Below are 16,282 nucleotides of genomic sequence, written 5' to 3' on the forward strand. Positions count from 1 at the left end.
CAGTTTACCAAAATAACGTTACAACTTTCATGTTCCATGAATATCATAGTTTTATTTTCATTTGATAGTTGATGCTTCGTCTTATAGTGAGTCGTGCCTTGTAATTTTGTGTTTTACTTTTTATGTTTTTATTTATAAATCCAACGTCAAGTGTCACACTTTCACCGACCGAAAAATAGTATACTATTATTATAATATATTGACAATAATGTAAGTATAATTCAATTATTCTATAATAGTATTATTATAATATTAAATAATTATTCAACATTATGGACTATGGTCCTCGACTTTTTTTTATTATTTATTCTAGGTATATAGGTAACTATTTGACTGTACCATAATAATATATATGGTACTTAAAATGTTTAGTGTGGGATTATTATATTATCTAGTTATTAGTTACACATTTTTACTAGACTTTAAATACCTATTTTTCCAAAAAATATTAATAAATAATATTTATTATTTAGATTATATTTGGAGAATTGTGGTGTAAAAAATGTTTATAACTAAAGCTGATTTAAATTACTTTATATTGCGTATAATTGTTAGTTAATAAACTTGTTAATATTATGTGCCTATCATGTTCTATATTAATATTGAAGTATATTGTTTCACGTTTGCATTTTAAAATGAACTATAGGAATAGAGATTAGGTAGAGAATAATTTAGTTTTAAACATTTATTACCTTAATAAATATACTATAATATAATATATCAGGATTGGCATGTATTTTACACATAAATGTACTATTAGTAGGTATTATACATAAGGTATGTATAATATATAGTATTATGTTTCAAAATTAACTTTCAAAAAAGATGTTACAATGCTAACTATTAAGTATTAAATATAAAATATAAGTATTGGACTTTTTTGTCAGATTCATGATTGCATTTTAACCTTTTGATTAATATGATTAAATTAATTCTGTTATAAATATAACTATTAAATTGAATATTTTAATATGAATACAATTAAAGGCAAAATATGGAAGTATACATTGAATTATTGAACTATACCTATAGTTCAATGTTTAAATAAATATATTTATTTTTTATGTTAAAATTTAATTTAATTTAAAGGTATTCTTGTTTCATTAGTAATTGTAACATTTTTTACTTAAGATTAAACAATGTAAATAAGTAAGAAAAAAAAGAAAGAGAAATGTAAATGTGTTATATATATTGTTCATGTTTTGATGTATAAAACAATTAGAAATATATACAATTAGGTATGCATTATTCTTATTCTTATAAGTAATATAAGAATAAAAAAAATTAATGATTTTCAGTTAAAAATGCATGGTTCATCAAGTTATAGAACAAAACGTAGGCGAATTACTGATGAATTACTAGCTTTAGTAAGTTCTTCGGAAAGTTCTGATGATGACCATGATGGTGGTACACTAAATATAATAACCAATACTTTAACAAATAATATTCAAGAACCACCTGTTATACCTGCCTTGGAGAAAAATATTTTGAAAGAAATTGGATCAACACAATCCATACATAATAATTTTTTTGAAAACAAAGATTATAATCTTCAAGAAATCGTTAATGAAAGTCTTAGGAACTGGGCTACTAATTTCAATATTCCACAAAATGCTCTTAATGCTCTTCTAAAAACGCTTAAATATGATGCTGGTCTTTCATTTTTACCTAAAGATTCTCGCTCTTTACTTAAGTGTAAATCTACAAAAATAACAAACTTAAGAAATGTAGAACCAAAAGGTTTTTACTATCATTTTAGTTTAAGTGCTGGAATTATTAAATGCTCATCCATTTTTGCTTTGCCCGATATTATTAAAATAGCAGTGGGAGTTGACGGATTGCCTTTATCCAAGAGTAGTTCAAGCCAATTTTGGCCTATATTGGCTTATATAGTTCCCAATCATCAACATGTTTTTCCTATTGGGATATATTATGGTCATGAAAAACCTCAGTGTAGTGATGACTACTTAAAAGACTTTATTTCAGAAGCTGTTTTCCTTACTTCAAATGGTATAACTGTTAATAATATCAAAAAAAAAATTTTAATTGATGTGATATGTTGCGATGCACCAGCTAAAGCATTTCTTTTAAAAATAAAAGGACATTCAGGGTTCTTTTCTTGTACGCGTTGTACAATTGAAGGCGAGTATCGGCAAAACCGTGTTTGTTTTCCCTATTTAGAAAATGGTAGCACTAGTAGAACACATGACGATTATATATCATTGAAGCATGAAGAGCATCATTCGTCCTCTACAACCTCCAATATATGTTCAATTTCAAATTTAGATGCAGTCAAATCATTTTCAGTGGATTATATGCATTTGGTGTGTTTAGGTGTTATGCGTAAACTAATTCATTTATGGATGGGTAATACTAAAGGACCAGTGAATACACGTTTACCTAGCTGGAAAGTAAATCAAATAAGTAGTGCACTTCATAATATTAGAAAAAAAAACATTACAAAAGATTTCTCCCGTAAGCCACGAGCTCTTGTAGAAATTAACCGTTGGAAAGCTACCGAGCTTCGGCAGTTTTTATTATATACTGGCATAATTGTTCTGAAAAATAAATTATCTGATGATTGTTATCAACATTTTTTAACACTTTCTATTAGTACCTATGAGGATTCTTTTAAGCCCGAATCTTAAAAAATTAGTTAATTATGCCCAGAAGTTACTGGATTACTTTGTCAAAACATTTGAGCAATTATATGGGTCCCACTTAATTTCTCACAACGTACATGGGTTATTACATTTAACTGAAGACTACAAAAGATATGGACCTCTTGACAATTGCAGTACTTTTCCCTTTGAGAACTACATGAAGAATCTCAAAAAAATGTTACGTAAACATGACAAACCACTACAACAAGTTGTGAAAAGGTATGAAGAACAATCTTATTGTAATAACAAGGAAAATTTTACCAAAGACAAATTTGTCTTGACACCATTAAATCCTGACTGTTATGTCTTAACTGAACAAGGTGATGTGGTGAAAATTGATTCAATCATTAAATCGAACGAAAAAGACATTGACACTATTACTGGACGAATGTATATGACAAAAGACAACTTCTTCGAATCTCCATTACATTCATCAAAAATTGATATCTTTGTAGTTAAGAATCTTTCAGAACAAAAAAGAGATTGGAAAAAATTAGATATAAATTGTAAATTATTATTCTTAGAATTTGAAAACCAACAAATTGCTATGTCTATTCTGCATAGTTATTAGTATTATTGGTTTCATTATTATTATTACTATTTTTTGTATTATTTGTATTATATATTATGTATTATTTGTTGTATTATATTTGTATAATAGTGTTATATGATTGAGGTAGAAAATAATTAAAACAAAAATAAAACTGCTATCTACCTATTATAAAATAGGTCTTAAAAATATTTAAATTTAATAGCATGTGGAGAGTTGTCAATTTCGAAGAAGATAATACAGTTGATGTTGTACCAGATTTCTGGTTTAAAAATGGCTACTGTGAATGGCCTAATAAAACCAACAGAATGGATGCCAAAACATCAATTAAACGACGCATGAAACCAGATGAGATACATTTTACAAAATTCAAAGCACGGTCCTTATTAACTAATATTGGTAAATACTAAATTTCAATATTATATATGCTATATAAAAATTAATAAAATAACAATTATAGGATATAATATAATTTTTTTTCTTTTATCATAATCATATAAATAAGCTGATTAATTTTTACAGCTACTTTTCAAGAAGCCGAAAGCAAAGCAATGAAAGCACAAGTGACATCCGAATTGTCGTCTAATGAAGATGAAATTAACAACGCTACAAGAAAACGAAAAATAATTGAAAATGATAAATCCTTAAAAACTAACACTGTCGTATCACAATTAGCCAAACCTCCTACATATTTTGAAGAATCTGAACCAGGTTAGTGTTCAAGTTTCTCATTTTATGTTTTATATTCATGGATACTGATATAATATCTTTATTAATGTATAAACTTCATTATGTAATATATTATAATACATTTTAAGGAATCTGTGATTTTTAATGAATATTTTCAATTTTGTTTTAGAGTCAACAGCAGATGACTCAGATGAAGATACTACTTATACACCGGCTATTTCATTTGATTCATTATTTTGTGTTTCCAATGAAATGGGATCAATTGAAAGTAAAGCAGGATCTACTGTGAATCTACCTGCTACTAGTGCTACAAAGATGACCATTGATAATTGTGTATCTTCTGGTTCAGGAAAAAAAAAAAAAAATTACCATGCAACATCAGACAACCAAGATGTTGCAATTAATAAAAAATTGCCCCAACATGACTTATTTATTTCACCATCAACAGCTGCAGAAAACGATACTGATAATCAATGTATGTTTTATTATTATTACTAATTTGTATATTGTTAAATTAGTCATGTACCTACTATAGTTGTTTAAATTTATTTCAGCTTTTAAAAAGTTTGTAAAAAGATCTCTCACAACTCTAAAATATGATGTTGAAAATGTACACAGACGTATTGATGGTTTAGAAACTCTACTGGAAAAAATTCATGATAACCTATCAGGACAGTCAATAAATAATTCATCTTTTATAACAATTGAAGAAGATATTCTTGTTGTTAATGATGATAATGATCTTAAGATATTAGAAGATAAATTGACAAATGATTCATTATACAGATCTATAGTGGTATATATTTTAAAATTTAAAACATTAATATAAAATATACAATACATTAGAATATTATATAATATAATTTATGTATAATATAGTACTGTCAACTATATTACCTACATGTTTTATTTAATATATCATATGTTGGAATATTTATAAATTGATTAATCAATTGTTTGTTTATAAAGTTACATGATTACAAATAATACTAATGTATAAATATCATGTAAAACCATTACAAAACATAATATTGAGATGAACTTTTGTAGATCAAAACTTTATCTCGCTTTTCAAGCAATTCTTTGGCAGAAACAATCCGAAAGATTATGCAAAAAATGTTCAGTGACACATTTCTTATGAAATTCTCATACATTGGCTTTAAAGGGAAAAGTCCATTTTCAACGTTGCAATGTTGCGGTGTCATATTTGGTAAGTAACAAAAAAAATTATATTTATATAATATAAAAATGAACTATTCTACATAATATATCATGAATCCTATATTAGGTAATAATTTAAATTGTTATAATATATACATTATATCTTATGGTCTTAAAAAGTAAATAAAACAATTCTTTAAACTATGTTTTTACCGCATAATGTAATAATATATGTTACATAATATACGTTTACATCATAAATATTTTAATTATAAAATTAAGTTTCAATAAATTAATTTGAAATAATGTATGTTACATCTATTTTTTATGAAAATAAAATAAGACTGTTAATTAATTTATATATTTGTTTATTTTAGATGCAGTTCGTTCAATAAAAAAATATGCAGATGTTCCAAACATTGATATAGAAAAGCCGCTGAAAAATTGGATGGCCCAAGCAGCACAGCGAGAAAAAATTAAAATACAAAAATCATCCCAAGACTTATTAATTAATGAAAATAATTAAAATAAATAAACAATAATATTATGTATAATAAATGAATTTATTTTTTAACTTCATACTACTATCCTACTATAATTTCTTATTTTTTATATTCTGTTTATATTATTATTTAAATAATCCTTTTTAAGTTGCTATTCAAATATCAATGAATTAAAATCATGATTCATGTTTCAGAATATTATTTCAGATACTAGGTTTAAAATATAATAGTAACACAATAATATGTCATGTAGAAATGATAGTATTAATACTATTGTTACTGTATAGTATTATAGCAGAAGCTCTTATTTTAGCATAAGGTTTTAGTTACAAGCAGAGACGGAGTGGCCCACCGGGATACCGGGAAAAATCCCAGTGGCCTGGAAGCTTAATGGCCCGTTTACTTAAAGTATAGATAGACAAGAAACATGAAAATAATGTAGAGTAAAGAGAGAATTTATCTATCTTTATACTTAAATAAATTTTCCTGGTCTGAATTTTTTTCAAGTACCCAAACATTTTAAAAATATTTTTCAGGAATAATTTAAGAAATATTTGTTTCTAAACGTTTTTAAAATATTTGAAGTACATGATTTTAGAAATATTATGACAAAATGTTTTGAAAATATATTACCAAAATATTGTGGAAATATTTTTTCGCCTGCCAAAAAATGTTTTCCAAATGTTTTGAAAATATTTTAAAATATTCTAACAACATTAATCAAATATTTTCATTTTTTGTATTAACATTTTCACAATATTTAAAAAATATTATTTTGCTATGTGGGTTAGTGGTCGAGGTTTACCACTTTTCTTGTGGCCCAACCTAAATAACTTAAGATCTCGAGGTTGAGTTAGGTTACACGGATGGATATTATCATCGAGTAATTTAATATCGGATGCGATTCGGGCTGTAGGATCATTGGACGAAGACTCTTGGAGACCATGTGCTATAATGTTACAAGCACACATTTCACGGTTAGTCAATTCTTGAATCAGCTGGGGCATGTTACTTGAACATATTTATATATCCACGAAGCCTTGTTCCATTTGGTAATGTTTTATCAACTCCACCCAATAACATACAGATAATTGCTTTTTTAATATAAGTATGGCCAATAATAGAAGGTGCTATGGATCGACACAACAATTCAACCACGTCATATGAACCCTTTGCCAACTTCCTACATTTTGTAACGTCCTCCAAACTAAAGTTTTGGGCATTATTATGACAATTGAAATGTATAATATTATTTGCCTTCATACTGAAGGCAAATAATATAGATGTCTTCTTAGGAGCATTGCAATAATAAACACCCATGATCTGCACTCTGTCCCTGGCTTTACATGTATCAGCAATGTCATTCTCACACTCAACTTCCACAATTCGCGGTAATTGACCTGTTGGAGTGTGCTCTATGATATCCCGGATTTGTATTATCTGATAATCGATGTATTCGGATAGATCACAATCCAGTTTGACATTTTCATCATTTAGAACACCTGGCAATATCTTGTCGGTATCACGATTCACTGATAATTGTTGATACTTCGTACACACATTTCAATATACGTGTCCGCACCTCACTACACCGCGACACAATACCCTATAATGACACCAGTTTGTTCAGAAATTTAGTTTATCATTATGTAAATTTATTCGTTTTATCGAGAAAAGTCTGACAATTCAAATATTCAATAGAATAATATTTAAGTCTGTCACTTTTTAACTTAGCCTATCTTATGCCCATAAGTCTAATATATCTCTGTACCAAATTTCGTAGCAATTGGTTCATCCTTTTAGGAATGCATGAAGGACAAACATACAGAAATCCATTTTGATATATATAGAGGATACTAATAAGTACGTAATTGAAGGGTAACTTTTCAAAACGTGTTATTTCCAAAATTGTGGAAAATTGAGATATACATTGATTATTATTTTAAAGACCACGAGGAATCCATTTATGGCATTTATTTTTGTATACGACTGTTATAAAACGTACAAAAGTAACATTTAAAAATCGACATTAATTCAAAACGTTTTATTTCCACTTTTAAATTTTTTTCATAACGTATTATTTCCAATTCAAGCCAAGACGTAATAAATCCCATGCTATTAATACGAAAAATATATTGTCTAATGCAAAACGTTATTATTCTATTAATTATTTGAGAAAAAAATGATCTACCTATTTTTAGATCAAAACGTGTTAATTCCTTTATAATAGTATAGGTTGATAAATATTTGTTTTTACAAAACGTATCATTTCCATAGTTTCATTTTCTGTAATATTGAAATTAAATTAAAAAATACATCGATTAATAGATTAAACTATCAAAGAAATTATATAATTTGATAATCATATCTATTTTTCATAGAAAAAAACCGCAATACTATTGGTTAAGTTTCGATTAAGATAACAACCTTTTATCTTCAATAGTTCGATTGTATATTTTAATAGCGTCTGCTGGAATAAAAGCGCGACTTCTTAGCTGTGAGCACATGTGTTAAAATATTTAATGACTTCTTTTTGTTTAATTATAATTCATTTTGTATAATTTTGTATATATTCATAAAATATGTTATGAATTATTATTTATTACGTTTCAATTTTTAAATTATTTTCATTCATTTAAAAAAAAATGAACCGAGCTCGAAAAATGGTAAATGCTGTAGCTGTACAGCCAAGGGTACAGTCAGTACAGAAAGTAAGTACCTACCTACCTACTACATTTTATTACCTACATTATACTCTATGAATAGTATATTATTTAAAACATTAAAATTCATAAACTATTAAATATTATATCTAATGTGATATTTTATTTTATAGAAGAGCGTTGTTAGAAAATTATTCAATAATGCCCAAAAAAGACAGGTAATATTTTGTACTTTTTTTTAATACACTGATAGAGATCATATATTTACTCATAGAATCAAACATTTTATATATTTAGTTTAAACCCATTAATATTTTGGAATATAGGTGATTAAAATTGTTTATTGTTTAATAAAGTGAAACTATCATATTATTTTAAATAATATTGTTTCTTTTCACATTATTTTTACTGTTAATAATGATAACTTATATAAAATCATACAATTAATTTTCTAGGACAAAGTTATAGCATGGCCAGATAGTTCATTACAGACATTAGAAATTTTTGAAACTAATCAATCTCCTAAAAATGTAAGTTGAATACTCATGTGCATAACATAATAAGTTTTTAATCCTGTAATGTTATATTTTTTTCTATAACAGATTAAACTTAATTTAATAATAGGTATAGTCTGATATGACAATATAATATTTAGTTAGTGCTGTGCATTTTATAACTTTTTTTTAACATCTTCAAATTTACTATTAAATGTTTGATAAAAGAATTAATATCATTTAAAATTATTTTACTGTTAATAATAACAACTTGGGTAAAATCATAAAATTTTATATTCTAGGACAATTTTATAGCATGACCAGATAGTTCAAACATTAGACAAACGTTAGACATTTCTGAAACGAATCAATCTACTGAAAATGTAAGTTGTATACTCATGTGCATAACATAGTTTTTAAGTTTATAATGTTATTTTATTATATTTTTTTCTATGGACAACAGATTAAACTCAATGATAGGTATAAATTTGACAATATAATTAGTTGGTGCTGTGCATTTTATAACTTTTTTTTAACATCTTCAAATTTACTATTAAATGTTTGATAAAAGAAATAATTTCATTTAAAATTATTTTACAGTTAATAATAACAACTTGTGTAAAATTATAAAATTTTATATTCTAGGACAAAGTTACAGCATGGCTAAAAAATAGCTTTTTACATACATCAGGCCTATTCGAAGTTAATCGATCATTTGAAAATGTAAGTCATATGCATAATATAGTTTTTTTTTATACAATTAGTATTGTTATATTTCTTCTATGGGCACAATAGATTAAATTAAATTAAAATAATAACAGTATTTAATTAATATTGTGAATTTTATAATTTTTTTGTTCATATACAAAGGTATTAATGTTTAATGTTTGATAAAATAAATAATACCATTTAAAATTATTTTTCATTGATAATATTGACGATTTAATATTCTAGGACAAAGTTACAGCATGGCCAGATAATTCATTACTTTCACCAGACATTTTTGAAGTGGACCAATCTTCTAAAAATGTAAGTACATACTTGTACCTATATGTGTAATAAAATATACAGAATGTTATTAAGTAGTATTAAATTATAATTTCTTAAAACAATTGAAAATAAATAATTTAATGTTATTTTTTCAACTTACATAATTCAAATTGAACTAAATAAATTAATGAAAAATGATTATAAAAGTTACAGGTAGATATTTTTATTATGAATCATATAAAATGTTATAACTAAAAAAACAGTAGTTTTTCCATACTGTTTTTATAACATACAATATATCTTTTGTCATGAACCATTAGTTTATAACATGCATATTATAAGTTTATTTATTTAAGTTGTTTCAATAACATAACCATTATTGGTTTGACCAGTTCAATAGGTTCCATAAGAATAACATTTTATACTATTATGTTTGTGCAATAAATTAATAGGTTATTTTGTTAATTTTTTGGTAATTTTATCCAAGGAAATATTGGATACTATGAGTTTTGAATACATTTCTGGTAATGTTTCTGTTGAAAATGTTGATGAGAATATGAACCAAACAATAATAAATGCTACAACTGTAATGTCTGTAACTTCTGATCATATTTTAAATGATAATACACTCCAAAGCGTACATTCAACACCTGCTAAAAGATCTATATTAGGTTCAGATCCAGAGTATAAAGAAGAAACACAAATTGTAAATGGTGGAAGAAAACGTGGTAAAACAAATAAAAGAAAAGAAATGCAACTTAAAAGAAATCATATAAAAGCTGAGTGGTCATTTACTATAAATAATGCATGTAACCATAGAAAAGAGGAGAAAAAATATAATGTTTGCAATAAATTTGATCTTCTTGAAGAAGATATCATCTCAATTAGAAAATTACTATCCATCATTGATTTAAAAGTTGATCTGGATAAGTTCATATTGACAATGATGGTAATAAAGTCCGCAAAAAGAACAGATCGCCGTAAAAAGCACAGAAAAGAAAGAAATACTATTATCTACTACATACCTAGAAAATCTGGTGAAAGAGTTAGGGTTTGTGTGTCAGCATTTAGTAACATTACATCTTTTACAAAACGACGTTTAACTATATTGGCAAATAAATTTAAGGAAGGAAATCCTAGTCCTAAAGAAATTAGAGGAGGTGCTCGTGTTAATGCTCAATCACAAGAAGTTACTGAAAGCATTATGAAGTTCATTAAAAAGTTTAAAAATAAGAAGAGTCACTACGCAAGGAATGACACAGGTCGCAGCTACCTTCATCCGGAACTATCAGTAAAAAAAATGTGGGAGTATTGGAAAAATAAACGTTCAAATAATGATAAATCAATTTCTTCGCTTGGTAAATTTTATAATATATTTGTGAACAATTTCAATTTAAGTTTTGGACATCCTAAGCAAGATGTATGTAGTTTTTGTACTGAATTAAATGCAAAAATTAAAGTTGAAGCTGATGAAGAAATAAAAACAACAATGAAAAATAATTTAATTATTCACAAAAAAAATTCAAAAATATTTTCAAAAATGTTGTCAACTGTGGAGCCTGGGTGCATTAGTGTATGTTTTGATATGATGCAAAACCAGCCAATCCCTAAGTTAAGTGTAACTGATACGTTTTATAGCCGCCAAGTGTGGCTCTATAATTTAACATTTGTGATTACTTCAGAAGAAAATCAAAGTCTGGAAAATTGCGATCTATATACATGGTTGGAGACAGATAGTGGTCGTGGACCTAACGAATTATGTTCTTCTATCTTTGACTTTTTAGAAAGACTGGAAACTCGTCTAAAATGTATGACTGATCCTCCGACTACTTTAAATTTATACTCTGATTCATGCTCTGCCCAAAACAAAAATCAATTTGTCATAGCCCTGTTGTTGTATTATATAAACTGTACTGAAACTATGTTTACCAAAATCAACCACATTTTTCCAGTAAGAGGTCATAGTTATATGCCCCCTGATTAAGTTTTTGGTAGGATTGAGAAATGTTTAAGGAAAAAGAAAAATATTATTTCCCCAACTGAATATTATAATGTTTTTAAAAATTTTGCTCAAGTCTATGTAGTAAATCGTGACTTCTATATTTATGATTTTAAAACATTAGTAAAAAATATAATTAAACCAAATCAATTCAAAACAACTGAACAGAAGGTTTTTTCTTATACTAAAGGGAGCAAAAAATTAGGAATTTCACAAACATATGATGGAACTCCAATACAAATATCAATTCTTAAAAGGAATGCTAACCTAACAACTTTGAAGAATAAAGAAAAATTGCCTAAGTTGAACAATGTCAAACCTGCAAAACAGAAAGACGTTGAAAATTTAATGAGATTTTTCAATGTGCCTGATGATGCCAAAGATTTTTATCATGATATATTTCAACCAAATGAATTAATCACAAATTAAAATGAAGAAACTAATGAAGAAGGGGTTTCTTTATACGATGAAAATGCAGTTTATTAATTTAATTATTTAATTATTTAATTATTTTTTTTTATGTACTAACCTAAAGGAATAGGTTAATAAAGACTTAACACAAAGGTTTGTGATATTTTATAACAAGACTGTTATTTTAATCTTAAATTTTTATTTGCATATTGTTACTAGTTATAATATTTATTATAATATTAGTTTAAATAAAATAAAATAAAAGTAAATTGTTTCATTTTATAAAAAATGTAAAAGTTTTTTTCAGAAATAATACATTTTGAGTAAAATTTATTAAGTCCATGTCAAGTAAATTATTTCCAACTATATTACAAAAAGTATTATTTCCGGAAATAATACGTTTTGAGTAGAATTTCTAAAATTTACGTCAATACGTTTCATTTCCCATTTTTTTTTACAAAAAGTACTATTTCCGGAAATAAAACGTTTTGCACTAACCACTTAATGAAAAACACAACAAAAATGGTTAAATACAAATTAAAAAATGATTTTGAGTTCAAAAATGAATTTATTTTATTTTTTTACATATTTTTAGAATTAGTTTAACATTTAAAATGTTTTATTTGATGGTTCAACTAAAAAAACGTCATTCCTGAAAATGTAGGTCTTAGGAAATAACACGTTTTGAAAAGTTACCCTTCAATTATAGTTTATAATGATTGCATTTTTTTTTTTTTAATTAACTATTTAAATATTGTTATGTATACAGGGTGATTCTTTTATCAAACAACACTTATATGATGTTTGTGTGTAAATACCACCTAACATACACCTATAACACACAAACACCACCCAAAACAACCCAACTTTGGGAGGCTATATCTTGTAAATGGATTAACGAAAAATGAATATTTAAACGTGAAAATTCATTGAAAAAATAGCATTTTTAGTTTATGAAATTTTAAGTATAGGTTGTCATTTGAAAATCAAAAGTTGATAATGGTTATCCTGATAAATATAAGGGTGAATATATTTTAAAAAAATATGTAGTTCTAGAACAAGATGGTTCTAAAATTTTGAAAAAAAAAAAATTTGAAAAAGTCAATAGTTTTTGAAATAATGAGTGTTGTTTGATAAAAGAATCACCCTGTATAATATACTCTGGACCTTTTTAGGCTTAGCACTTTTTCACCCCGACTCATTTTACCACGATTCAATTATGTTACATGGCGATCTAATATTTAACTCGCCGCATGGGCCATGACTCATATTCTTGCATACTATTTCATAAAGTATAAGATCTCTGTCCATGTTCGGTATCTCGGCAGAAATAATTTTATCAATTTCATCTGGCTGAATTTTCGTTTGTAACCACAAAAGAATGTGGCAGTGTAGCAAACTTCGTTTTTGCCATTCAACACTGTAAACATAACAATTTACATCTCCAAAAATACATTTGTTTTTTTAATACATGCATAATTTTTTTTAGTTTGAGATGAAAAACTCTAAAGATTATATCGTGTCTATCAAACGACTTTTGGTCTTGAAATAATTCATTTTTTATTTCCGGCCATTCCAGGTTGCATGTGAAAGTAATAAATAAATCTGGACTGCCAAATCTTGGGCTGGTCATGTCCTTTTTATAGTACCAAAGCCCGGTAAAAAGGACATGACCAGCCCAAAATCATACAGGCCCATTAGCCTACTGAGCACCATGAGTAAGGCCTTGGAAACGCTCATAATTGGAGAAGTTGAAAGAGAGACTGCCATCAACCACATAGGCAACCAACATGGATTTGTAACAGGCCGATCCACTATCACTGCCATGCAGTCACTATACAGCTGGGCAAATGAGTCAAAGTGTAGGCACGTCTTTGGAGTCTTCCTGGACATCACTGGGGCCTTTGACAATGTCAGATGGACCCCAATCCTTGAAAGACTCCACGAGATTGGAGCGTCAGTTAGAAGTATTACTATAATCAAAAGCTATTTAGAAAACAGATACGCAAAATTACAATTAGAGCACACTGTAAAGATTAAAAGACTTACCAGAGGCTGCCCCCAAGGATCGCAGCTAGGACCGACCTTGTGGAAGGTAGCCATGTCGGACATCGTGGCTTCCCCAGCCCAAAACACACAGCATGTCATCACTTACGCGGATGACATAGCGATATTAACAGGCGCCGCAAGACCTCCGACGGCATTTAATCGGATGGAAGCATACTTAAATGAGATGAAAAAATGGGCAGAAAAGTACTCCCTCGAGTTCTCAACAGCCAAGACACAGCTTATGTCAATTAAAGGCGGACTGAAGCCAACTTATACTATCAACTTTGGCACAGAAGAAGGGGCGGCCGCCATACAGTCTTCTGGCACGGTCAAATACCTGGGGATCCTTCTGGACCCAAGACAAGCATACGTGGAGCACATACTTGCCTTGGCTCACAAATCAAAGGACCTCTACCGCAGACTTAGGGGCATGACATCTGCTAACTGGGGCATGAGTAGGAAAACGGCCAGGATAATTTACGTGGGCGTCTTCCTGCCAAGAATAACGTACGCGGCAGAAGTCTGGTGGGAAGGCGTCAAATTCGCAAAATGTAGTAAGAAGCTATGCTCGATGCAGAGAGATCCGCTACGAGCGATCACGAGCGCCTACAACACGGCATCAACTAACTGTCTCACAGCTGTAGCCGGCGAATTGCCGCTAGACTTAAAGATCATCGAATATGTTGAAAAGAGAAAAATGAAACTTGGCCTCATTACGCCTGATACATTTAAGGAGAAACAGGACGAATTACTTGAACAGTGGCAAGCAAGATACATAGCGACCGATAAAGGTGAATGGACAAAGAGGATGATCCCATCAGTGGTTGAAAGATACCACTTGCCATTGGAATTGGACCACTACACCAGTCAGATCCTCACAGGCCACGGTGACTTCCGCGGGAAATTACATGGTTTCAAATTAGTAGACTCGCCTACGTGCGAATGTGCCCTTGGGGGCTCAGAGACCGTCGCGCACGTCCTGCTTAAGTGCAGGCGTACTACCAGCCAGAGGGAGGAACTGAAGCAGGCACTATACAGGGAAGGCCAAGTATGGCCACCAGTAGATGGAGTTTTCCTCAAGTCAAAATCGTTGTACGAGGCCTTAAGAAGATTCGCGAGGGATAGCCTACGCAATAGAACGGACAGATAACACGTAAAGAATAAACAGAACAGATAGATAGGATCTACCATGGTCAGGATGCCGCCTCACCAGGAGGTGAAAGGCACAGACTCGGGGTTGCCCGGGTGAGCGCGCAAGGTGAAAGTGGCACAAGCGGCGGGCTTCGCTCGAGCGCGTCCTGACCGGGGCGTGCTCACGCGTCAGGGACGTGGTGTTACGGCCCTGTTGCTGGGGCCGTTCAGAATTCAGCAACAGTACTCCCTGCTTGTCGTAAGAGGCGACTAAAAGGGAACTGGCCAGTCGGGGCCGGCGTCTGGGACGCGGACACACCGAAACCCTCGGGGACTAGGGTGTTGGAGGTTCTGACTGCGACCTCATGAAGAGCGAGTCGATCACTCCGGTGATGCCTCTGGGAGGCGTGGCATAGGCTACCGAGCCTCTAACTCGGGGGTCGCGGCCACCGCGCCGGTGGTGAGCGCCACCCGGTGAGGGCCAACCGTGAGCCCGGGTACACGGCCCAAATCTCGGTAGGATCACAGCTGAGGCGCCTAAAACCGTCGACGAAGCTCGGTCCCAGCGTCCAACCATTGACGTGCAGACCCAACGTGGTGCGAGAATGGTACTTCGGGATGTGGGGGAGCCCCGCGGCGCTGAGGGAATTGGCGTCGTGCCCTCACACGCCGGTCGCGCATCGGCTTCGGTCGCTGCGCGGTCGGTGGTGGATTGGTTTCGGAGTGGCTGTTAGCAGGAGCTAACCTTGTGGTGATAGACCTAGCTCGGTCTAAGGGAAAGCTGCCGAGTGAGACTACTCCTTAGCGCCTACCCAGCCTATCGGTGGGGCTATATGCACCGGAGGTTGCCCGTAACCAAAAACGGGAAGCAATGAGGATAGCTTGCGGCCCGACCAGGGTGGCGAAGGGCACGTGCACGCCTTAGCCGACGGTACGGGCGCACTCTCTCCCGACTTCGGTGGGAACGGGCGTGCGCCC

At 30.4% G+C, this 16,282-nt stretch overlaps 1 protein-coding gene and 1 pseudogene across 1 annotated transcript; one reads left to right on the forward strand and one right to left on the reverse strand.

The window, feature by feature from the left end:
- LOC149062974 (uncharacterized) lies at positions 1-5,590 on the forward strand. Its single transcript, XM_089215470.1, has 7 exons — positions 1-210; positions 3,419-3,612; positions 3,736-3,924; positions 4,073-4,378; positions 4,458-4,699; positions 4,954-5,113; positions 5,442-5,590. Exons 2-7 carry the CDS (start codon positions 3,420-3,422, stop codon positions 5,588-5,590), a joined length of 1,239 nt encoding a protein of 412 aa, XP_089071596.1. The 5' UTR covers positions 1-210; position 3,419.
- A 985-nt stretch (positions 5,591-6,575) lies between these two features.
- On the reverse strand, positions 6,576-7,403 carry LOC107170880 (DNA replication licensing factor Mcm3 pseudogene; annotated as a pseudogene).
- Positions 7,404-16,282: the final 8,879 nt, after the last annotated feature.

The sequence above is a fragment of the Diuraphis noxia genome, unplaced genomic scaffold (assembly GCF_037042655.1).
Source record: "Diuraphis noxia isolate RWA-SAM2 unplaced genomic scaffold, SU_Dnox_SAM2 contig0001, whole genome shotgun sequence".
Classification (NCBI taxonomy): Eukaryota; Metazoa; Arthropoda; class Insecta; order Hemiptera; family Aphididae; genus Diuraphis; species Diuraphis noxia.